This window comes from Carassius gibelio, chromosome B5 (assembly GCF_023724105.1).
Source record: "Carassius gibelio isolate Cgi1373 ecotype wild population from Czech Republic chromosome B5, carGib1.2-hapl.c, whole genome shotgun sequence".
NCBI lineage: Eukaryota > Metazoa > Chordata > Actinopteri > Cypriniformes > Cyprinidae > Carassius > Carassius gibelio.
This window is the reverse complement of record NC_068400.1, coordinates 37,937,964-37,963,997: the sequence shown is the minus strand read 5'-3', so window position 1 is coordinate 37,963,997 and position 26,034 is coordinate 37,937,964. Positions and strand designations below refer to the sequence as shown.

The 26,034-nt window shown below is 39.5% G+C and overlaps 1 protein-coding gene across 1 annotated transcript; it reads right to left on the bottom strand.

The window, feature by feature from the left end:
* Positions 1-582: 582 nt before the first annotated feature.
* rasl10a (RAS-like, family 10, member A) lies at positions 583-15,439 on the bottom strand. Its single transcript, XM_052556022.1, has 3 exons — positions 14,577-15,439; positions 6,609-6,733; positions 583-4,940 (listed from the first exon to the last, which is right to left on the bottom strand). The coding sequence occupies exons 1-3, from the start codon at positions 14,790-14,792 to the stop codon at positions 4,670-4,672; spliced, it is 612 nt and encodes a 203-aa protein (XP_052411982.1). The 5' UTR covers positions 14,793-15,439; the 3' UTR covers positions 583-4,669.
* Between the last annotated feature and the right edge of the window lie 10,595 nt (positions 15,440-26,034).

Genomic DNA, 26,034 nt, shown 5'->3' with positions numbered 1-26,034 from the left:
TTATTGTATATGTGCTGAATTTAAGTGTTTAAAAAGACGCTGCAAAGCATGATGTCATATGACGGCCGTCGCAGCGTCTGAACAAACTTTGCATGCTCAAATTCTAGTGTGATCACAGGCTTCGCAGCTTAATGGGACCCATTTGATAAAAATATTGGACCAAATGCATTCCATTTTGATTGGATAAGAGACTGATGATTTCCGTCTTTCAATACGGCGAGCATCACACTCTCACTTTTCATTCGCAAGAGACAATACTGAATGTTGACATTCCAAACTAAAAGCAAATTATAGTTCGGCTAGAAGGGATACAGCAAAAACTACTGGGCATGCGCACATCAAAATAGAGTAATTCCCACACTTTACAATAATTACTTTTGCATTTTTGTAAGGGGTAGGTTTAGGGTTGGTTTAGGGTTTTAGAATAGGACATGGGGACTGCAGTCATGTGATGTTTTGTGATCTTTCACCAATTGATGGCGCCACAGTGTTTCAGATGTCACACAAGCAGTTGGTTTGGGATGCCAGACACAAGTGAATGAAATATTTAACAAAAGAGAAGAATACCTCAGGCATTGTTTAAAAGGGTTTATTCATTTTTCATTGATGAAACATTACAACTACTAAAAAGAAAACAAACATCTGTTTCTATTTTACAAAAAAAGCAGGTAGCCCTTTAAAATCTAAAAAAATTATAATAAAAAAACAAAAACAAAAAACAGACAGTCCTACCAAGACAATCCATATTCAGCAAGTCTGAATGTTTAGTCTAAAGCCTTTAACATTACTGGCACAGGACATATTCCACAAGAACATGACATCTGCTACATTGTCTAGTCCTCAGTCCACAACCATAGCACAACACTGTGTGGCATGCAAATGTATGAGCCCCTCTCTGCTGTTTTACAAGACAACCCTGACTTTTTTTCCATCACTTACATTTAAACTACATGCTAAGCTTATTTTGCATTAACATTATACAAAAAGACAAAATCAATGCTCAAGTACTGTTACAAAGATCTTCTTGTCCTCACTCATGTAGGTACATCAGTGCAATTTACCCCTGAATGATTCTGGTTTTGCCAATTAAAGCATGCAGCCCCATTAAACAGAAAACAGATTATTTATGATAAAAAAAGTCTGAAGGATGACCCAAGTTGCTAACTTATTTATGTTTCCATCTGCTGACAGAAGTTCTTAGCTCTTTTGAGTCATGTAATATGTGTACAAGTGCATAGATGGCTGTCAGAGTTGCATTTGTGAGGAAGGAGGTTGAATTTTCTCCATTGCACACTCTGAGAATAGTATGCCTTATGACCTTTTTCTGTCATGGGAAAGCATTTGGGCTGGGACCATCAATTTTTTCCGTCTAACGAATTTCCACCAGTGTGCCAATGCTCCACAGTTTATTACATTGGACCAGAGTAGGTGACAGAATAGGTGTAGCAGTGCGACAGCTCTAGCTGTGAATCAAGACTTCCGCACAGCCAGCCAATCAATCGTGTTGACTATCAGCACTTCTACAGCATGTTCTCTATTAGTTAATTTGAAGCTTGGGCCTAACGTCTACCTCTTCTGTACGTTAGCAGAGAAAAAACAGTAGGCCCGATCAACCCTAATCTCACTGCAGACACTAGAGCACTTTAACTTTAATGTATTCTGTATTCAGAAATACTCCAGAGAGGATGTGAATTGCGCTGTCATCCACTTCCATACTGACTGCAGTCCACTGCAGTAAAGGATGTAAGCCTCCTCTGCATCCTGGTTCAGCAGAAATCTTCAGGTTTAGGGAAGCCCCAGAGGACTTGTTTCCTTTATCATCACTTCACACAGCTTCTAGAGTGCTACTGATAGTACATGCTTGCTGAAATCTATACAACACCTCACTATCCTGCCAAAGGAAGACATTATTTATGTGCCTCATTTCTTCAGTGATCTATATTTAGGAGGTAGGATGTTTGGAAATTTACTTGATTGGGGATGGCATATGGTGAGACGATTGCAAATGCATTTATATATAGTATGCATGCTGGGATACACCTATCTTGGCAAATGTGCTAAGAAGTTTGAAATGAAATATGTCAGCATGATTTAATGATGTCCAAGATAACAGTTAAGGATCTCCAGGTATCCTTGTTCATACATCCACCATGGAATAAATCTGTGAACTGGAGAGGTGTACTATATGGAAGGATGGCTCATCACTATGAATGCTGGTGCCTATTTTAAGGTAAAATTTCCTACATTTCTTAAGGCAGTCGCACAGCAGAACAGGAGCGCAGTGCACATTGCATCTAGGACAACTCATTGGTAAATACTCAACCTAATCACCAAAGAGGCAAAAATTCACTTCAAGATTGGTGGTCAACAATGTGGCATCCTTGAGTTTAAAGTTTTGTTCTTAAAAAAAAGGAAAGGAAGCAAATTGAAAGATAAAGGGCATTATATGTCTCTATATGAAGCATACAGACTATCAAACTCACAGAAAGATAAACATTTGCTAAAAAATGCACAAAAGTCTTCCATCATACATAATCTCATTCGTAGCTAGCACTGCTGGTGTGTGTACTGTATACTCATAGAAAACCATATGTTTAAATTTTATAGAAACAGCATAGCGCTTCTTTTCCAGTGTGCGACCCCCTTTAGCCATTATGGACAAAACCCTTTTGTTATTAAAAAAGCTGTTCAAACCACATTGTAGGAATATTATTTACACTTTTACAGGGTCTGTGTAAAGTGGCCCATTGAATTACTACCAATGGAACTGGAGAATGGTGAGGTTTCTGTCTGTGAGCTGCAGCATATGGCTAATAAGGTTTATGAAATGAAATGTTGTGGCAGGATTTGAAGCTTGCTGCTCCTTCAATATTAAAGGGGTCATATGATGCGATTGCAATTTTTCCTTTCTCTTTGGGGTGTTACAAGCTCTTGGTGTATAAATAAGATCTGTAAAGTTGCAAAGATCTCAAATCCAAAGAGATATTCTTAATAAAAGGAATTAAAAAAAAAAAAAAAAGATTTGCGTTATGCAAATAGGATGATTTGCATAACGCTGCCCATATGTTGACGCAAAGACGTACATTTTATTCTCTATGTTGCTGCCGCTGCCATGTCATAGAGTCGCTGTATGTTACGTTGTGAAAGCGAAACTATTTGTTTGGCCTTCCAAAAGAAGACACGACTAGAAATCAGTGGTTAAGATGTGTTTCAACACTGTCCCAGAACAGTCCAACCCAAATATTCAGATGTGTGCAGCACATTTTATAGAGGGTGAGGATTGTTTCCTGAACCAGTAGCCTGCATTGCGTCTGTGGCACAAAGCCTGCTTCTATAAAGTGGGGCAATTCAAACGTTGTAGTCATTATAATCAGTAATTATGTTCCCACTGGATGCAACAAATGCCTTGTTATTGGTTTTATCTTGTCTAGTGATGTCCGAATCGCAAATGAATCTTTCTATTTAACCGGATCTTCTTAGTGAACTGGTCGAACAAGTTCACCAAATCGAACTGAATCGTTTGAAATGGTTTGCATCTCCAGTACGCACTAATCCACAAAATTGGATTACTTGTTATTTGGTTTATAAACATGCCTTAAATAAACCAGTATCCCAAGTTATTCAGTTACTCCAAACAGTGCACTGACTGAACTGCTAAAAGAGAACCGATGATGGGACGTGCACGAGCAGAGCAGCTGGACCGAGTCTCGTGCTGCAGGCCTGGGAGACCGCATATGTTAAGGGACGTAACATTTCCGTCACACGCTTGAATCATTAGGCCAATCACAACGCACTTGATAGCTGGCCAATCAGAGCACAACTTGCTTTTCAGACTAATGAGCCTTGTAAAAATCGACAATAATGTGCATTATATGGAAAATAATGTTTTTTTTTTACCTTAAACCGCATAAACACATTCATACACCAAATTCACAAAATAATGTTCTTTTTATCAGAATCATATGACCCCTTTAATGTCCTGAAGCAGTTTTGCAAAAAGGAAACTGGCCAATGAGTAACATGACAGGGATTATTTTAAAGTCAGTGATTCTGTCAAAGTGCAGAAAAACTGTGGCTTCGTTGTTGTTTCTTTTTGAATTGATAATATAACATAGGGAAAAATCAGCTCATATTTTAGGTCAAATTTGACGAGCACTACAGATAATTCCAAAAGGTTAACAAACGTTCACTCATCATTGTCTCTAAACAATAAGTACATCCTTCATATAATAGCTGTTTCCAAGCAACAGTTGAAAACTGTCACACTTGCACCCACAGCATCTGAATTTAAATCTGCGCAAGAAGGGGAAACAAATTATACACTGTTTGAGTCAGATGCAATATCTTACTCCGACCCTGACAGACCATTGTAAGATGAAAAAAAAATCCTTATCTGCTTCCATTTTTCCTGTTTGTTAGAGTACACTGGAGAAGTGAAATCAGAAGTACCTAAGGTAATCCATCAGATGAATGCATCAGTTACAGAGGCCCCTAGGTGGTAATATTCCAGCCATTTTGATTAACAGTTTGTCTCCAAAGCTCCATCCTTGTGGTACAGCAAAGCTGTCGTTCAGTACTGACATAGGACCAGTTCAAATCAGATAATTAAGACACTGATAAAACAAACTGGTCCTAAATAAGCATAAATTCAAAAAAGGCTACATATCTCTCACATGACATTACAGCGGTTCCTCTGCAATGCCCCTTGGAGTCGGATAGAGGTGTGGTTCGGACGCAGTCCCCGTGCCACGGCTATTCCCAGGAGCTCTTTAAAGAGCAGAAGCACATGCCAGTTGTACTTAGCCGAGCACTCAACATAGCCACACTTCCAGGTTTTCTTCACCAGGACAGACACGGCCCTGCGCTGGGTGAACCGATGCCGCTGAAGGTCCCGCTTACTGCCCACCACCAGGATGGGCACCTCACTACTGCTGCCCACTCTTATGGAAAGACACAGAAAGAGAAAGAGAGAGGGAAGGTAGGTGAGATGGCAGGGGAGGAGAGCAATAAAAAAGAGGTTTAAGAGGGAATTAGCAAGTAAAACAAAGCGACCCCATGAGAATCGATCCATTTCTTAGGTGACATTTATTCTGGACAAAATATTCGTTCATGTTTGCACAATAATATCTTCCACAAACATGAAAGCCCCTCAGCTCCTTGACACTCTCTAAAAAAATGGCACTGAGCTCATAATGTGTGCTGGAGACTGCATGATGCGTGTCCTTTCTCAGCGCTTGACTGTGCTTGAAGGTCACACACACACACACACACACACACACACACACACACACAAAATGAAGAATGAATGCATTTCATGTTCAGGGGGCTTCAATGGCGAGTGTGTGTGCATTTTGCTAATCTGAAAAAAGTGTAATTAATGTAATTGCCAATTCACTGTTGCACAAGGAGCTCAAATTAAAATGCAAGGTTTAATTTATTTGCTTAGAAAATGTCAAGTGTAACATCTGGTTAAATACGTAGCTATTAAATAAATGCCTGGCCAATTAATATAGTATTGACTATAATAGCAGATTACCAAGGGCTCCATGCATACATATATTACATATCATATATATTTAAAACCTTTCTTTTAACACATTAAATTTAACCAAGGACCCAAGTTCAAAATCCCATATTATTCATTTTAATAATAAAAAGCAAACTATTCCTATTATTCCGATTCTACTCATTTAAAATCTGTCAGAAATTAAGGATGGATTTATGCTATTATATATATGTGTGTTCAATATATGCATAGAGACAGAGAGAAAGAAAAGAATGCACAAGTAATTTCAGCATAAAAGAGGTGAATAATCTGTCAAAGAAACCAACGTCATTGTGTTTAATAAGCCTACACCAATCCCTCATTCCTGTGTCTGGGTGCTTGTGTCATGTTTTACACTGATTTATCCCCCTTTCATATAGTTTATCTGTGCTCTCTCAGTATGGCTCCTCCCGTCTACCCTCTCACTATCTCTTAAACCTTTCAAGTCCATGTTTAGTCAAAGAACGTTTGTAAAAAAAAAGATTCTACCACAGCTGCTTCTTTTATTATGTGTATGCATTTAATATTCTACCACATCATACATCTCCATGCAATCTATATATTTAACTGAATAAAATGATCATTAAAATCTTAGTGTCTAAAGGACTTTTTGCACTAAGACTGAGGCGTCCTCAAAGCAGTGAAAACGTGAGCATTGTGATATTGTGGGTGGGGAAAAGGGCTAAAGGTGGAGACTGCAGATCATTTTCTGTCATTCATTCTGTTCACATAAGACCTTTATGGAAATACATGATGCTGTACGCAATCTATGGTGCACAAGACCTGCATATGTAAAAGGCTTTTCTCACTGGCATCTATTATATTCTCATTAGCTGTAGAAATGGTGACAGTGTCTATGCTCTGTAACTGTCACTCATCCATATTCTCAAATGTCAGCTCATTATCTCAGCATCAGCTGGGAAACAAGGGCCAATTGTTATTAAAAACATCAAAACCATTTAGTAGTTTGTCAGTGCAGCTGATACAGTTACATTAATTAATGATGATGTGCTTTGTACTACTCCCGATCTGAATTTCTGGTTCTGAATGAGCTCTGTCATACCTGTTATCCACAATTTGCTGTCGGATCATCTTGACATACTCAAAGCTCTCCACACAGCAGATGTCATAGACCAGAATGTAGGCGTTTGCGCTGCGGACCCCTCTACACCGTGCATCCAGCCACTCCTGACAGAAACAAACAGATGACCGATGATTGATTGCTCGACAAAGTCAATGTAGATCATGTGGTGGCAAAAAAACATTTAAAGGTCAAGAAACCATGATTTTGATTAAACAAGTGCAGCCGACGTGTACTTTACATATTTAAATGATCAGAAAAAGACCATATTACAACTTTGAGAAAAAATGTATTAGCTTCAAACACTAAAATATTCTGTTTTCTTTACATAGCCTTTAAATATCAGCTTTTTTATTATTTATTTAGGTCTTAATAATTAATTAAGAACAAATTCTCCACTGGTGAAAAAAAAAAAAAAAAAAAAAAATATATATATATATATATATATATATATATATATATATATATATATATATATATATATATATATATATATATATATATATATATACTGTCTTGTTGCTTAATTTGATTTCTTCCTAATGTCATTTCTCTACTCCATCCGAGGTATTGAGTGCAAAACGTGTGTGTGTGCCCATTGTTATTTGAACGCTGGTACATTATTAGTTGGTTCAATAGACTGGGGGAGAATATAAGGTTACAGCCCATGAATAATAATGATTTACATACAGTAATTACACAACAGCACTGAATGGGGGACATCTGAAAGCGAGTAAATTTTTTCAACCATAACACACTGACCTCATCTCCCTTCCCTTCGGCTTTTCTCAGGAGAGCGCTTATGATATGAACTGAATATAAATTCAAGTATTCATTTACAACCTCAGATGTGGTATATCATGTCATTCCATGACATTTAATATTATTGTTTTATTTGATAAATTACATAGGTTGCATAAATGATTTGTGTAGACCTCTCAGAAAACATCTTGTCATTATGCTTCAAAAGTTATTTTTTTTATTCTATATTGTACAACACAAATACTAATTCAAGCTGTTTTGTTCTTCTCTCATTAAATCCTTATTCATGGAAAATCTTTAAATGATATTCCGAATTTGTGTGAATTCTGCTTATTTACATTCTCTGAAATAATCAACACAAATTCTCTAGAGTTAGATAGATTTTTTCAGTCTATTTTTGTAGTTTCATCTATTTCAGAAAATTCAGCACAGATAGATACATGCATACATAACAAATACATACATACATACATACATAAGCAGGCTGTGAATAGACGTTGACGTCGCACATACAAGGTTACATTCACACATTTGTCCATATATCAGCGACTCAAATACTGTTAGACTTTGAGAGCATAGAAAAACTATCAACCAAATCAAGTCCCACCTTTCATTCAGATAATTTGGGAAGATGATCACAATTTCCATTTCATGCTGAATTTAAATAGTTTTCAACGACAAACACAGTGTGAAATGAACCTAAGCTTCAAAAAAGCTGCAAGTGAAAAGTCTGGCCTCACCACAGCAGATCCCTAATAACTAAACTCTAAAGAATCAGTGATTGAACCGAATAGGTGCTCGCATGCGGTGAAATTCCAGTAGATTTGGTTTAATCGCCACATTGCTTGTGATCTGCATTTGTGTGCGTTGGGCACAGAAGAAAGAGCGAGTGCGAGAAGGAAGTCAAATTGAAGCCATTCGTCACAAGCTGATCTTGCTTATAAAGAAAATCAATGTCAACTGTATCAAAGACAGTGGTTGCACATTCATCTTGACAGAGGAATAATTACACTTATCCTCTATAGTGATGTTAGAAAAGCAGCCTGCTGCTAATATTTCACACTCAGAGATGACTACTGTGATTCTGCACTAGCACATTAGTGTAGACCTAATAATAATGAAAGCAATCAGGTGTGCAGAAAAACACATTGACATGTTGTAGATCATTATAGTGAAACAGAAAAGGTAGGAAGGACATTTAAAGGGATAGCTGACTAAAAAATGAAATGGCACCATGACTACCCTACTTCTTTGGAACACAAAAGGTGTCTGGCATCATGGGTTCGAAACTCACTTTTATACAGAAAAACACTAAGGCACCTTTTTGTGCAAAATATAGCTTTCTGCATTTCCACCACACTCTCCAACTTATGACTGAAACCAAAGAATAGAAGAGGATAGAGTCTGTGTGTTTGAGTTTAAAACAGTCCTCAATTGCTGAATAGGAAGTCTTTGTCCTTTATTCCCCCCATCTCTCTTTTGCTTTTTTCCTTTTTCAGTTTTCTGCACATCAGAAGCAGATGCCTTGTCCTCCGTCTCCACTGGGAAATCTGACGGTTCTCAGACCTTATTAAGCACAAACTCAACATTCTATGAGTTTGATGGAGTTCTAGCTCAGTGATCAGTGGTAGATTGAAGCAATTATCTGCAGTGGACTATAGCGCTAGAGCACAAGACGAATTTCTGTCAATTAAACATGAGCCTCAAAGCTTTCGCTCTTTTCTGCTGAGCACTGTTCTTACATAAACGCTCCCTCAGTGTGCCTGTTAGATGTTTCAGATGCGCTGCCATCCCCGTGAAAGATAAAAATAGAAGCTTCTCTCTCTCTCTCCTTGTCAAGCCTCAGTTCTGTTCTTTCCTGTGAGTGTGAGTTAGAGAGAGGACATGTTCAGATTCACTTTCATCATAATTCAACATTCTCCTCTGGGCAAGGAAGGTCGCCACTTTTTTTTAAATTAAATTTGGAAGAAGTCCACCAGAAATTACTTAATGGGTGGCTGAGCTGCTGAAAGCTGCCAAGCGTGTTCACAAATAAATGTGATCTGATCCACACGTACGTTTGACGTTCTGCTGAATGGACAGCTTGGACATACACTGTTGTTAGGCTAAAATAGGGACAGGAAGTGAACTCTATTCAGAAACACACACAGCTCCATCAGTTTGAAAATAAATTGATAATTATTTCCCGAAATGTCTTTCTTTCTATTCGGTTTTCTAAAAATTTTCAAAAGATGTTCAATAACAAAAACTTGAATTCTATTAAATATGATTACAAATATATTTTAAACACTGAAATGTATTAAACTTATTGTTATTTTTTTTAAATTTAATAATAAATAATATAACATATGTATATTTGTAATATTGTATATTTTATAAAACTATATATATACTGCATGTATATATAATTTTTAAAAATTTGTAAAATGTAATTTAATGTGGAAAATAATATAATAAATATATTTTATTAAAAAATTTAGTACAATATCATATATACATATAAATTATATATTACCATAAAATGCATTAATTCAAAGTAGTATAAAATTCATGAAAAATATATTAAAATGCACCAAAATGCTTTCTGTCTTCTACAATATCCAATGCATTCATTTTTTTTATTATTTTTTTTTCTCTCTAAGCCACCTGTTTATTCATGTCTGGAGGCAGAACAAAATCATTCTTTCAGCACAACATTCATTCATCTATGAAACAGTCAGGTGGCAGAGGTGCCAAATGTAGATGTTGAAATTATTCAGAAAACCATTAAATCAAATAACTGCATGTCTGAGTTAAATCATTACATGCCAGGGAACTAAACTGCTTGTTGGCTCAGTCCCTGATAACTGATGGTATAATTACTCAATTATATTTCTTAATTTTATGCTAAGGTGTAAAGCTAGATTTATTGCGTTGGTTTCTTTTTCCTACTCGCTGCCACTGCGATGTATGACAATGCCTCCTAAATGAGATATTACACTTTTCAGGCATGAAACAAATAATGAGAACATCTGTCCTCGAGACAGCCCAGTTCTGAACGGTGTTTGTTTTAAAGGGAGATGAATTTAATATTGTCTCAAAAGCTTGAGAAGTGTCACTCAGGAATATTTCATTCCAGTTTGATCGAATGTTTTTTGTTATCACTTTTGCAGTTTAAACACTGACAAGCATGATAGATTGATCCTTTAATTTGTAAGAAACAAAATGATCCTTCACATAACACATCACCCTTATTCATAGGACTGAAAGAGACAGAGTAGTTGAAAGAAAAAGTGAGTGCCATAGAATAAAAAGGACAAGAATGCAAGAGTCAATGTCAATGAAGAGTATTTTTCTAACATGAGAGTTAGCAGTGTGACATTGGCAAAAGCATTGAGTAACAAACCAGTGCTGAATGAGAAGAGTCATGTCAGAGCACAGAGCAGGAAAAACTAAACCCAAGTTGATATTCCTCAATTTCACTGGCTAAAAGAACAACTAAAATCTGCCACAAGCACATTTCTTCCTCAGCTAGTGGTGAGAAACAGTTCAGGATGTAGTGCATGGCTCTGGGCAAAGTGAATTCTATCACATTCTGAGGACCATTACATGATCAAGCAACTGCTGTAGACACGGGGGAACCTGTCACTGAGCCCTCCCTCTGTTGTCATAATTGAGAGAGAACAAGAGCGAGAAAGAGAGGCTGGCAGTAACATGAAATCCTGAATCATGCTGGCTTTTGATCTGCTCCATCTGCCATGGCATCATGTGAACAAACTGCGACATTCAGTCACCAAAGTCGCCAAGCAGTCAAAGATTATCATTCACAGTTGTCTATATGTCGAATATCAGCAGGACCTGAGCGATACTGTTGCATTTTGCACTCCAATGCACAGAGATACAGAAGATATTCCATGATGCATTATGGGGAGATTTTGCAGTTTTAGCATTTTTGCTTGCCTACATGAAAGTGTAAGCAAACAAAAAAGAAAAAAAAAACAAGATTTCAGTCTTTCAACTTCAGAAATCTATGAATGTCCATTTCTTTGCAATTAACTGTGAAATTTACTAGCAACTTCTCAGACCAAATTTTTCAGTGTAGCCCTTGTAACAATTAAACTATTATGTAAATGAAATAAATTAGACATTTACATTATTTCCATTGCAATATAAATGTAATGTTTAATATAAGGTTTAACTGATGACATGCCGTTAAATTATTAGAAAATAATGCACTCACAAGGTGATAATGTGACCGTGACTTGAAGTGTAACTACTTTAGCCATGAAAACAAATTGCCCATCTTATATTGTTCATCAGCCAATCAGATTCAAGCATTCAACAGCCCTGTAACACAATATACATATAAAGCAATATACATATATCTAATATATATTTATATTCTGTGTACCTGTGGCTCAAGTGGTAGAGCATTGTATTAGCAGTGCAAGGTTGTGGGTTCAATTCCCAAGGAACACGTTAGGTAAAAGATGTTAGCCTAAATGCTCTGTAAGTTGCTTTGGATAAAAGTGTCTGCTAAATGCATTATATATATATATATATATATATATATATATATATATATATATATATATATATATATATATTTACCAGCAAATCAGCCAAAAATGGACCTAGATCAAAGGGAGACTCCAGTGTAACTGGATTTAGCTTCATGCTGCACCAGTTAGATGTAAATATTAGCTTTTTATGTCTATGAATTTTCTAATGGTTAAAGAAACTGAACTTTTCTTAGTCTAAAAGCTTTTGTTAGTATTTGGGTTTAAGCTAATTCAGCTGCTTTTTGTATCTATGAATCTGCTAAACTTTCATCTCTACAGCCATTTAAAATCATGTTTGATTTTATGACTTTGTACTTTTGGTTTTATTCCTTCTTTCATCAGAAACGTCTACATATAACACCAGGGCCTGTCAGAAGAAGCATTTTAATGAAGATGTATCCAGTATCCACACACACCTTCTCCTCTGTGTGCTCCAGCCTGCCATGCTCTAAAGGGAGCTAAATGGCATTTAGCTGCAACGTGCTCTTGCTCAGTGTGCTCCGAGCGATGAAAGCAATGCCCCCACCGCACCTCAGCACAGCATGTTCATCATTTTTACATTCCGTTTTGCTGACGTGACATCAGAACCACTAACACCTCTCTGATTCGCTGTGGGGACGGCATGACGCCACCGTGACGAGCAACCCTTTTATTTCTCCATTCAACATGCTCATCACCATTTAATAACATTTCTTTCTCATTGTTTTCACTGGGGTCAACACTATGTTTGGTAATACAGAACATGGCAACAATCAACACAATCACTTGAGACGAGACGAAGCGACCTTGGTGGTCTCTGTCTGGAGTGGTCATGATGCAGAGAATTCACTCTGAAATGAAAATAAGGTGAGAAAATAGCTCCGTTTGTTCACAGAACAAACAGAATTTTATATTCTGAAGACCACTCAGTCTTTCAGATGATGGCAGACCTAAAGGGAATTTGTGAGAATTTTGTTGAATTTGACTCAGCCTTAAATCTTAAAAAGGTCAAAAGGGAATTATATCTCATTCCTTCGAAGGCAGTGTTGTGGGTTTTCAGCCGTTTGCTCCGAGGAGACCACAGATCCCTGCTTGGCCCTGTCTTGCATGCAAATGCTCTGAGTGTATTAGGAGGTGAGCTGAAATTATTCGTCTGGATTTGTGAGGATTTGTAAGGATCTAGCATTGTGCTTCTCTGGCATAGTAGCACATCTTGGATTTATAATTAATCTGATTTATAAATGGCTTTGATTAAATCAAAATGTCTGCAAAATGAATGCATTTAAATCTAATATAATTCTTGAGAGCGCGAATTGATTGTTGGCCTTGTTATAAAAAGCTACCTTCCTGCAGAGTTGATTTTCTGCACCAGTGAAACACGCATGAAAGAGCCAATGAAGCTTTTGTGTTTGTGTGAATATTACAGAAAGTTAATTACTAACTAAACGTGACAGATGTAGATCTCTGCGCAATACACTGCAAGTATTTCATGTAGCAGCTGATTGATGGAAAATGGTGGTGGTTTCGACAGTAATGCAAGAAATGTGATGCAAGAAAACCTGGGGATGTTGTAGAATCCATGCCACTTTCTTAACAAAACAGGTGTTTTGGGGTCTTGGATTATCCCAAAAATTGCAAATTTGAGGAGCTTCCGACTAGAATAACTGGAGGGGTGATTTAAATAGCAAGACTGTTAGACAGAATTAGAGAAAGAGTAATAGTGTGTGTGAGACAGAGAGAGAGAGAGAGAGATGAGGGGGAGATACACAGAAGCGAGTGAGAGGTGGGGGAGAGAAAGAAATATTTGCCAGAGGGAGGATACAGAAAACAAGCTTACAGATGCTCAGCTCAAGCCATGTCGCCATAGCAACTACTCCAAATGAGATCTTTTCTTTTTTTTTTCTAGAGGAATGCCCCTCTCTCCTAAAGCAATGCACTATCATTCCTCAGGAATCTCAGACTATTAATGGATCTGTTGAAGATTCACTTCAGCTGTACTGATGAAAGTTCAAAAGGAAACTCTATTTTAACCAGGACTGGAAAAGTGTGAATTTGAATAATGACAGTTTGGATGTGCAAGGTCAAATCAATGGTTTTTACCACATTACAGTAATCACTAACGTTATAAAGTGCATTATTTTTGACAGGACATTTGCAAAAATTAAACAATAGCATATTATTACTAAAAATGTTCACTATGCATTAAAACTTGCATTTCCCATATTTATACTGATTTTGAGACCGAAAGAAACGCACTTTTGACGGGTGAGCATTAGTGACTCAAACTGTACGATTTAAAAACGCAAAAAATAATAAATTAATTAATAAATTAATTTAGGTTAGCATAAAAGGTGAATGCACTTAACGAGAAAAAAGTCATTAAAAAATTAATCATAGTAGCATATAGTACATAGGCTACTGTAACCTATGTATTTGTTTTGGTATGAAAATGTTTAAAATCACCATGGTAGGCTACTCAATAGCTTAATTTTACAGTAAACTATTTCACTTGTTTCTTTTTGTCTCTTATATACATTAAAATTTTCAGCTTACATTTTCCGTGCTTTAACATTTACTGCATAATTTGTATATCATGATGTGTTGAATTCTGATTCAGTATCACACACACTAATACATGCACGAGCGCTTTACCGTAGCCTAACGTTACCTGACTCGGGCTTGAAGGAAAGGAGGAAATTGGCGGGACATCCAAAATCTTCAGGTCGTACATGACACCGTTAAGAATGACCGAGGGTCTGTACACGTATCGCGTTTGGGTGGGGGTGTAAGTCTCGGAGAAGTCATTGTAAATAAACTGACGGATGATGGAAGTTTTCCCGACTCCAGGCGCTCCGATGACGGCGATGCTCAGCGTTTCCACCATCCCGCGCCGATCAGGACCGCTGACGAACACCAGGGATCACGGAGACACTTGGAAAACTGCTCAACAGATCAAAACAATATCGTGAGTTACGAGCGTGCGCCTTTTGTGCTGAAATCTCCCCCGCCGACGAAAACGCACTTCGCGGATGTTCACATGAATAAGAGTTTGTTTACAGATCTTCTCTCTTTTGATGCATGTTGTTATCTCTTTTGGTTAAGTATACTGTTAGTATCATGCGTTAATGAATGGATCAACCAGCCAACTTCATTCACTGCGGCAGTTGCGCTGTCTTTTCTGCATTCCATTGGGGAACAGTCCTCAACGCTCCACAGTATTCCTACACACACAGCTCTGGAGCTCAAACCCCGTCATTTCCCAACAGCATCCATTTGGCAGCTCTCAGCATAACGTGTGCTCTTCGAGCTCGAGCTTACCGCTGACCCTTTCTCCTCGTAACCTCTCATAGCTTCCATCATCATCATCTCAGCAGTGCGTGCTGCGCGCTCGCTTCACCGTGCTCCTCGCCGAACGCCAAATGCAGTCTGCGTAAAGGTGCATCGTTGCTCCGTACGATTGTAGGTGGACTGTATTCGCACAGACCTCTCGTTGTCGTTGTAGCTACACGTGAAGCGGTCTCCAGTCCTAGATGTGCGGTTCTAAGCGCTGCTCCTCCGCGCGCACACATGTGGTTCAAGCTTGACGCGCGCGCGGATTCATGACTGTTTTATTAGGCTGGCGCTGTTTATGTAGTACCCTAACCGCCTGATTAGGGGAGAAAAAGAGTCAATAAAAGACACAGGACACGGAGCTGCTGCAATATCTTCTGAGTCTCTGTATTGTCCTCTTAATGCAAATATTTCTGCATTCTCATATCAGTGAAGAGTATAACAACATATCTCTTTTAGATAAAAACAATATACAGAAAAAAAATATAGAATTAATCACAGATATAGCTTCTCAACAGATACTGTTTCCATAAGTTAAACAAATAATTTCAATAGAAACTTGAATCTCAATGCATGTTAATAATACGTACTGCATATTACATACAATATTCTCATGTGATACTCAACATTTAGACATATGTGCCGTCTACCATATCTTCAACTCTTTTAAACTTCTTAAATTACCTCAGGAATCATAGCATGTCAGCAAAACTAATTATCTCTTTACACACCATTAGCATAAACATATATTACACTTTCTCTTATGAACCAACAGATTCCTTTCCTTTAAGCATTGCCACCTGTAACTTAACTTGTTAAATTAGTTCTCAAAAACACCAATATGTTATTAATTCACTCTGCTTTCACATTTCTATGACCGCATAGTCTCTGCCATCAGTTTAGCATTCACTAGTTGTACATGTGATACAGACGCGGGAAACTTGAACCGAACTTTTAGACATAGATATATACACAATGAATACACTTCAAACAATGACACTTGCCATTTTTCACAGCCTTGACTTATATAAAGTGTATTTTCCCTACGATTTACTCATATCATACCTGATTAGGGGAGAAAAAGAGTCAATAAAAGACACAGGACACGGAGCTGCTGCAATATCTTCTGAGTCTCTGTATTGTCTCAGCAGCGCGCCCCTCCCCCAGCAGGTGAAAGTTCCAAGGCAAAAATAATCAAATGATCAATCATCCATACTAGGCAAGGAATACCAATCGCCATCATCCAAAATCATACACTATGCATTAATGACATTCAGTTTATTTTTTTTTTTTGATGACATATTGATGACACTAATTATTATTAGTTTTATCTATTTTTATAACCACCACACTCTCCCCTTCGAAAATACATGTCGTCCCGACATTACTTTGTTTTTACTTTCTTTCTTTAGGTGGTGCTGTGTTGTATGCAACTGTTCTAACTTATGTATGCACTGCCGGTTAACTGTATGTTCAGTTCATCAATAAAGATATGTGTAGGCCACTGCATAGTCTCGTCGCCCTAATACTTTTTCATTTCCTAATCCATTCTTTTTAGTGTGCATATAAGTCTCTGTATGTGTAAAAGTATACTGGCTGATACTGTGGTGCTGGGTAAGTCCACTGAGTCATGTTCTGCATCTCATATTGTGTGGGCTGACACGCCATTGTGTTCGTATGCTCTACACTATAGCATGCAGGGGTACCCAGGTAATCATAAGTGAATGTCTTTGGTGGTCTCCTCTCTCTCTTAGGCAATCTACACTCCAGTTCGTCTTCACTGTTATTTTCCCACAGGACTCGATGTTCATCTGCTGTATCGTCAGCTTTTTCTCCAAGTTGTTCCTCCTCCATCACATCAGCTTCCTGTTGAGGTATCTCCGTGTTTTCCATTTGAACTTCTGTTTCATGCTCCTTCATGACCTCTTGACCAATTTCTTCCCCTTCCTTTTCAGGTTCACTGGGCCAGATAACTGGTAAGTTTCCACTTGCTAACTCACTGTTTCCTTCCACAGGTTGCTGAGATGAGACCGCAGGTAAGTACCACTGGCTACATCCTTCATCGTCTTCCTCTGAACTAGAATCATCCCTTTCTACAGAGGTAGGTTTATCCACTTTTCTCTTTGTCTTTGGTAGTGTGCTGAGCTCCATTTCCACTGGCAGGTAATCACATGGTAGCAAGAGGTTTCGGTGTAGAACCCTTGATCTTCCCTTCCCTCGTTCCGGTTTGACTTCATAAACAGGGCCTTCTTCTCCCACTCGACGGATAACTGTATGTATCTCGTCTTCCCAGTGATTGCGAAGCTTTCCTGTACCTCCTCTGGGTGTGAGATTTCGTACCAGAACACGATCTCCTGGGTGCAGCACTGAGCTCTTTACTTTACCCTCATGGTTCCTTTTGTTCCTTTCTGCGGTCTTCTTGCTGTTCTCTTTGGCAATCTCAAAAGCTTCCTGCATTCCTTGCCTCCATCTCTTTACGTATTCCTTATGGTTGTTAGTCCCTTCTGCTGCCGTTAATCCAAAGAGCAAGTCAACAGGTAGTCTCGGCGATCTCCCAAACAAGAGATAGAACGGTGAAAATCCAGTAACCTCACATCGCGTACTGTTGTAGGCAAAAGTTAGTTTGTTCAATGACTCCTTCCAGTTGGACTTCTGCGTTTCTGTCAAGGTTTTTAACATCTGGAGCAACGTCCGGTTAAAACGTTCAACCTGTCCGTTCCCTTGCGGGTGATATGGAGTTGTTCGCGATCCTGCAATTCCACAATTCTTTTTTAACTGGTAGAGCAACTGATTCTCGAATTCTGCTCCCTGGTCATGATGGATCCTTTGGGGAAATCCGAATTTTAGTGCATAGTCATTGAATATTCGATCAGCGACAGTTTTTGCAGATTTTGATGTGGTGGCGTACACTTGTGCAAACCTTGTGAAGTGATCAATTATCACCAGGATATATTCATACCCTCCTTTACTTCTGTCCAGGTGCAGAAAGTCAATGGAAATGAGTTCAAATGGGTGAGTGGTGACAATATTCATGAGTGGTGCTCTGGTTTCTCTACTTGGTTTCTTTTGTTTCAGACAGTTACAACTCTTGGTCACAAAATGTTCAATTTCACCCTGCATTTTTGGCCAGAAGAATCTGTCTCCAATCAATGACGTTGTCCTCTCCACTCCTTGATGCCCCATTTTACTATGTAACTCCTGAAGGACCCGTTGTTTATATATTTCAGGCAGCACAAGCTGAGATCGGGTAGCTGTCTTCCGGCGGAGTATTCCATCTTCTCCAATGCACAATTTGTCCCATTGACGCAGCAAACTTCTACCCTGTGCACTGAATGTCCTTAATAAGTGTCTGGAGGGTTTTTCGCCAGCCATCTTACATTGTACTACAGGTCCAATGTGGGTGTCACTTCTCTGCGCTTGACGTATATCATCGGTGGAAAAAGACTGGCCAGACTCAGCACACTCCGTTGGGTCATATGGCGAACTCATGGCTGTCCATGACATGGCAAGATCTTGAACTTCTACAGCCTGTATGGTTGCTTCGACGCAATCGGATGAGAGTTCCTCCGTACATTGCTCCATCATTGTTCCAACCTCCAGTGGCATCCTGGATAAGCTGTCTGCATCAATGTTTTCTTTGCCAGGGCGGTATTTTATGGTGAAATGGAAATCCGCGAGCTCCGCAACCCACCTGGACCCAGTCGCATTGAGCTTGGCACTGGTCAATACATAAGTCAGCGGATTGTTGTCGCTGTACACAGTGAAGGTAGGTGCGTAGTACAGATAATCACGGAACTTCTCTGTGATGGACCACTTCAAAGCTAAAAACTCCAATTTCCCCGAGTGAAGATGATAGTTTCTTTCAGCGGCTGTCAATGTACGGGATCCATAAGCAATTACTCGAAGTTTCCCATCTTGCTTTTGGTACAGAACGGCACCAAGTCCCTGGTTTGAGGCATCCGTATGGAGTATAAACGGCTGCGAGAAGTCAGGAAACCCAAGGACCGGAGGTTCCGCCAAGCAGTCTATTAATGTCTCCAATCTCTGCTGATGTTTTTCTGTCCATAAAATGGGCTTCTGGGAAGGCACTCCTTTCTTTTTGTTTTTTGTACACTTGGTGGTGGTTCCATTGTGTCCGTCGTCCTTTGTCTCCACTTCTCCTTTCAGCAAGTCATAGAGCGGCCCAGCGATCTTGGAGAAATCTTTGATGTACTGCCTATAGTAACTTAACAGGCCAAGTACGGCTCTCAACTGTCCCACCGTGCTGGGTCTTTTCTCTCCCAGAGCTCTCACAGCCTCGGTGTCAGCAGGGTCAATTTTACTTCCTTCCGCGGACACTATCCTCCCCAGGTAACGAACTTCCCGCTTGAACACCTCACATTTACTAGGCTTGAGCTTGATCCCATATTGCCTTAAATGCTGCAGGACTCTCCTCACATCATTGACATGGTCTTCAAAGGATTTGCTGAACACTAGCGTGTCATCAAGGTAGGGGACACAGCAATCGTCTCGGAGATCTTTCAGACACTCTTCCATGCAGCGTTGGAAAGCCGCGGGAGCGTTCATCAGACCAAAAGGGATACGAATCCATTCATACAATCCCCATGGCGTAACAAAAGCTGTCATTGGTCTACTCTCTTTGGCCATGAAACCCTGATGGTATGCTTTTCCTTGGTCAAGTAGTGAGAACCAGCTGTTCCCTCCAAGACTGTCCATGATATCTTGAACACGTGGAATGGGCTGTCGGTCGGGGGTTGTTTTTCGATTTAATTCTCTGTAGTCAATACACAACCGCAAGCTACCATCCTTTTTCCGGACGCAGACCACTGGTGAGGAATACGATGAGTTTGATTGTTTAACCCATCCTTGGGCAATGAGATCGTGTAGGTAATCCTTCATCTCTTTGTACAGGGGACGCGGTACTGACTGGTAAGTGCGTGCAACTGGGATCGTGTCTGTTAGTTTGATAGTCAACTGCAGCCCATCTATGCAGCCAATGTCATCATCGGATTTTGAAAAGGAAGCTGCTTCCTCTCTCAGCATCTGTCTTACAATTTGTCTTCTAGACTCACTGAGATGGCTTAAGTCCAGCGGTGGTTCCCATGCGATGTCAGAGTTATGTCTGGTTTCATTTGTTATTTGATTGACCCTCACAGAAGTTAAGTCAGGTCCCTCACAAGTAGCAGTTGGATACACCGCCTGTACAGGTTGCACGGTGCCTATGACCATCTTGCCTGCTAACAGTAGGTCATGATCTGTAGGGTTCTGTACACTGACAATTATGTGGGGAGATGCATGTTGTCGCAGGGTTACAATCGTCTCACAGAACTCCAACCCCTCCACCCACTGTGGGTTAACGTCAGGCTCAAAAATTAACACTGTATTTTCTTTTGGTCGGTGTGACTGTACTCTGCATTCAATTTGTACTGATGTGTGTTTGGGCACATTAACATTTTCTTTTTTGGTTTTGACTAAATATCCGCATGACATTTCTGCATGAACTTGCTCAATGAAAGCTTGAACTTTTTCTCTTTCCACTGATTCATTGGTGATTGGCTGAGTTAATTCCTTGTTGTTCATCATTTGCTCAATCACGTTGTATCCGATGATAGGATGACGAAGCTCTCTGCCCTTCATTACCAACACAGGTATGACCAGTTCTTTTGTTTTCACTTCATTTGATGCTAACCCAAAAGTCACTTCCACCCACCCTGCATAAGGTATGTCCTGTCCGTTTGCTGCCACAAGGCAGAGTCCTTCAGGCGCATCAATTACCTCTGCAACATTTCTCAGTCTGATATTTGGTAAGTGCTCATTTTTCCACCGTTCATCCACTATACACACTTGAGATCCTGTATCCCATAATACATCAACAAGCTGGTCTTGGATGTAACACTGTACAAGACACTGCTTCCCTACTAAAGCAGTACACATAGACTCTTTTTCTTTTGGTTTCCCTTTTGACATGGCCGAATTTATAATAACATTGGAGGACTGATTGCATTGCTTCTTATTTTCTGTCCAGTGATTAGATTGACATGCTTTTGAGCGATACAGTGTTTGTTTACCAGTATCACAGTGTCTCCATATGCTTTGACGGGACCCTTCCATCGCACTGGTCACTGCCTGTCCCGCGGTCGTGACCCGTCCTCGTTTAAAGAACCATCCCTGTGTGTCATGGGCATCCGTGCTCGACAGCCAGCTGAGAAATGGTCGCTACCACCACACTTGTAACAGTGACTACAGTAGACATCCAATCCACTTTGTTGACATGCAAAACATTTCCTTACTCGAGTCGCAGGAGGGTGATAGCGTTGTGCTGGGAGCCACTGTGGTCGTGGAACTGTCTCTCTCCTCTGGTCGTAAGGCTGCCAGTAGTATTGAGGTGGGTATTGAGTCGGTGCAGGGTATTGAGTCTGTGGCGGGGATGCGCTATTTAGAGGGGGACACTGAGTGGACATGACCTGAGGTTGCTTGATTGACTCTTTAATTTGAGATACCTCCGCACTGAGGTCTTTCAACAGCGCCATGCCTGAACGCATTTCTCTCAACTCACTCAAGATCTGAAGTTCGTGATTATCTGGATTGTGCTGAGGTGGTGTTTTTCCCTTTTTCTCCATAGGGGTATCGCTGGATTGAACTATGTGTACTTTAGTGGTGCATGGCTGGATGAGTTTCTTTTTACTTTGGCGCTCAGCTTCGTGGGCGCAAGCCAGATTGACTTTATCAAAGAGTAGTTCGTCACTTACATCAGTTTGTGTCAAATAAGGTCGCAGATCACTTCTAACGCTGTCATTCTGTAGGCCCGTCAGGATGGTGTGGAGAAACATGCTCTGGACTAGCTTTGGGTCATACTTCAAACTGGATTCGGCCTCCTGTGATGCAAACAGAATCTTTTGTCTTAAATCAAGACAGCGAACAAGAAAGCTTTGCGGGGTCTCTTTGCTGCTCTGTACCTCTGAGGTGAGTTGTTTATACAGCTCAGTAGCACCCCTCTCTTGGAAATGAGCTCTGAGAATCCGTCTTAATGTGGGCAGTGTAAGATTTGTCTTACCCTCTAGGTAGCTACGAAGCTGCATGCCTGGCGCAATTGCTCGGATTACAGCATCAACAATTTCAAGCTCAGAGAAACCTCTGCTCCGTCCATGTTCAATTTGGTGAGCTAGACTTGAGAAGGAGAGTTTGTCTTTTTGCCCAGGTTCACCTATCTGGCCAGATATTTTAAACTCTCTGCTCCATGTTGACATAACTGGTCGTGTCGATGCTGAGGGCCAATTTAGGTTGGTAGTTTGTGGTTTTGAGCTTTGCTGTGTGTCATAGCTTAGCTGCGTGTTTGTGTGGTGTGAGACACTAACATCCTGCTGTGAGCTTGTAACAGTGTTATGTTTTTGTTCAATAAGTTTTTGCAAGGCTAACTGCAATGTATCAATTTCTTTTTGTAGCCTTTCTTGCTCTGTGACCTGCACTACTAAAGTCGCGTTCTGAACCACCTGTGCTGTCTGTTGCTCAGAGATATTTTCACCCCCCAGTTGAAGTTCACAAATTTTGTCTTTAACACACAAAAGTTCTGACATGCCCCCATCTTCCAGTTCTTCTAACCCCTCCCTTTCAAAATGTCTCACAAGTGTAGAAATGACATACGAGCGGCTTGTGTCGATATCATGTTCAATATGCAGAGAAACACACAATTTTACAAGATTTTCTCTTGATAGTGAATACAATGCTCCTACAACTTGAAGTCTTAAATTCTCTAATTGATCCATGGTTCACTTGGGCTGTGGGTGTGTGCAGTGTGTGATGCAGAAAAGCAGTCTTAGCTGGTCGGAAAATGGCAATGTTCCGGGTATCAACGATCAACCTCAGATAGCACGCACGGTTCTTCCGGACTCAATGTGGACGCCAGACGTTCTCACTCTGTTCTCCTCAGCCGCAAGTCAGAATGAATGACACTGGAGGTAGACCATCATCTATGGACGCCGACCTTCACTGCATTTCAATCCCAGCGGTGCCTCCAAAATGTAGTACCCTAACCGCCTGATTAGGGGAGAAAAAGAGTCAATAAAAGACACAGGACACGGAGCTGCTGCAATATCTTCTGAGTCTCTGTATTGTCCTCTTAATGCAAATATTTCTGCATTCTCATATCAGTGAAGAGTATAACAACATATCTCTTTTAGATAAAAACAATATACAGAAAAAAAATATAGAATTAATCACAGATATAGCTTCTCAACAGATACTGTTTCCATAAGTTAAACAAATAATTTCAATAGAAACTTGAATCTCAATGCATGTTAATAATACGTACTGCATATTACATACAATATTCTCATGTGATACTCAACATTTAGACATATGTGCCGTCTACCATATCTTCAACTCTTTTAAACTTCTTAAATTACCTCAGGAATCATAGCATGTCAGCAAAACTAATTATCTCTTTACACACCATTAGCATAAACATATATTACACTTTCTCTTATGAACCAACAGATTCCTTTCCTTTAAGCATTGCCACCTGTAACTTAACTTGTTAAATTAGTTCTCAAAAACACCAATATGTTATTAATTCACTCTGCTTTCACATTTCTATGACCGCATAGTCTCTGCCATCAGTTTAGCATTCACTAGTTGTACATGTGATACAGACGCGGGAAACTTGAACCGAACTTTTAGACATAGATATATACACAATGAATACACTTCAAACAATGACACTTGCCATTTTTCACAGCCTTGACTTATATAAAGTGTATTTTCCCTACGATTTACTCATATCATACCTGATTAGGGGAGAAAAAGAGTCAATAAAAGACACAGGACACGGAGCTGCTGCAATATCTTCTGAGTCTCTGTATTGTCTCAGCAGCGCGCCCCTCCCCCAGCAGGTGAAAGTTCCAAGGCAAAAATAATCAAATGATCAATCATCCATACTAGGCAAGGAATACCAATCGCCATCATCCAAAATCATACACTATGCATTAATGACATTCAGTTTATTTATTTTTTTTGATGACATATTGATGACACTAATTATTATTAGTTTTATCTATTTTTATAACCACCACATTTACTGGCCATAAACAGCTCAAAAAGGTCACTTAGAAATTACTTAAATTATTGGAGGGATACAAAGTGAAAATATAGGGTAGATGTCGACGGTCTAACTTAAACAGCAATGATGATTACGGTTTAATAAACAAACGATATTGTGCACTGTTTATTGTGCATACAATTAAAGTACAAGATACCGAGTAAATAAAGTTTCAAAGAAGAAATTTAAATGAACACAGTCAAGTTGATTCGTGTATTACTTAACCTGCCAAAGGGGGGGACTGAAGACCAGGAAAGGTCTGGAATCTCTTCTTTGAATGGCGCGGAGCTGAAGAGATTATCACTATTCACATTCCCATCACATAACAGTTACATATTCCATTCCGGGTTTTTTAATTGCCGCTGCTCGAGAATCCCGCTCCAATCCACCCTCAAGAGTTTCAAAAACCGCTTCTCAAGTCTTACAAATCCACGAACGTCCACTAGAAAGCATGGATCTAGACACAAAACAGGTAACGTTGTTAGTAACTTCTGCTTTTCAGATTTAATGGTCATCTGCAGGAATAGTCACAGTGTCTCTAATCCAGAGCTTTTTAATATCTCCAGTCCAGTCTCATTTGGATAATAGCAGTGCTGGGCAAAAAAGACCTGAAATACATTCATCCATTTGTCCAATTTGATTTACAAGAAATATTAATTGCTCTGTTTTTTTGTCATTTCAGTCCACATCTAAAATTAGTTTCCCCCTCTATCTCCATTCTTAAACTTGACAAATAATCGTGAGACGTGTGTCAGATTGTCAGCATGCACACAACTCTACAGTAATGGCCATTAAACATCGATCATGAATGCTACAACATCTATATGTAGCTGTCAATTGCAAGGCCAAGTTCATTAGTATGAATAATATATTACAACCCAAGCCTCCTGTCTTCCTTGCTTAGATCACTTGCCATCAGCTTCAAAATTGAGCATATGATTGCGCTTCCACTGAATTATATGGTCGGATACACAAATGCAGCTCTTAGCTCCTTTAATATTCTACATTACACTGTAATTCCATCACCACAGGACAGTCAACACAACAGAGGAAATTGTGCTTAAACTTGAGCTCAGCAAGGATTCATACTGTACTGGATAAAAAGGGGATAAAGTAGCTTCCAAAAAGAGCATGCAAAAAAATATGAGATACAGGTTCAACTTGTGCATGCCATGATTTCATTTCATTATTTACTATAAGGTGATGGTGCTTGTTTGAGTCATATTGCCCAAGAGTTTGCATGAGGCAGTCATGGCCTAATGGTTAAGAGTTTTGGACTTGCAATCCAAGGGTTGCAAGTTCGAGTCTCAGGCTGGCAGGAATTGTACGTGGGGGGAGTGAATATACAGTGCTCTCTCCACTCTCAATACCACAACTGAGGTGCCCTTGAGCAAGGCACCGAACCACTAACGCCACAGCATAAATGGCTGCCCACTGCTCCAAATGTGTGTGTGTGTGTGTGTGTGTGTGTGTGTGTGTGTGTGTGTGTGTGTGCACTTTGGATGGGTTAAAAGCAGAGCACAAATTCACGCTGTATATCACGTCACTTTCAATATAAAAGGTGTTAGGACTCTGAAGCAGTTAAGAGTGGTCAGTAATAGTCATGAACTATTGAAATATAATAACTAACGTTTTGCTAATGGATTATACATTTCTGAAGCACTTTTTGGACAGTCCATGTTTTTTTAAATATTATCTAGGC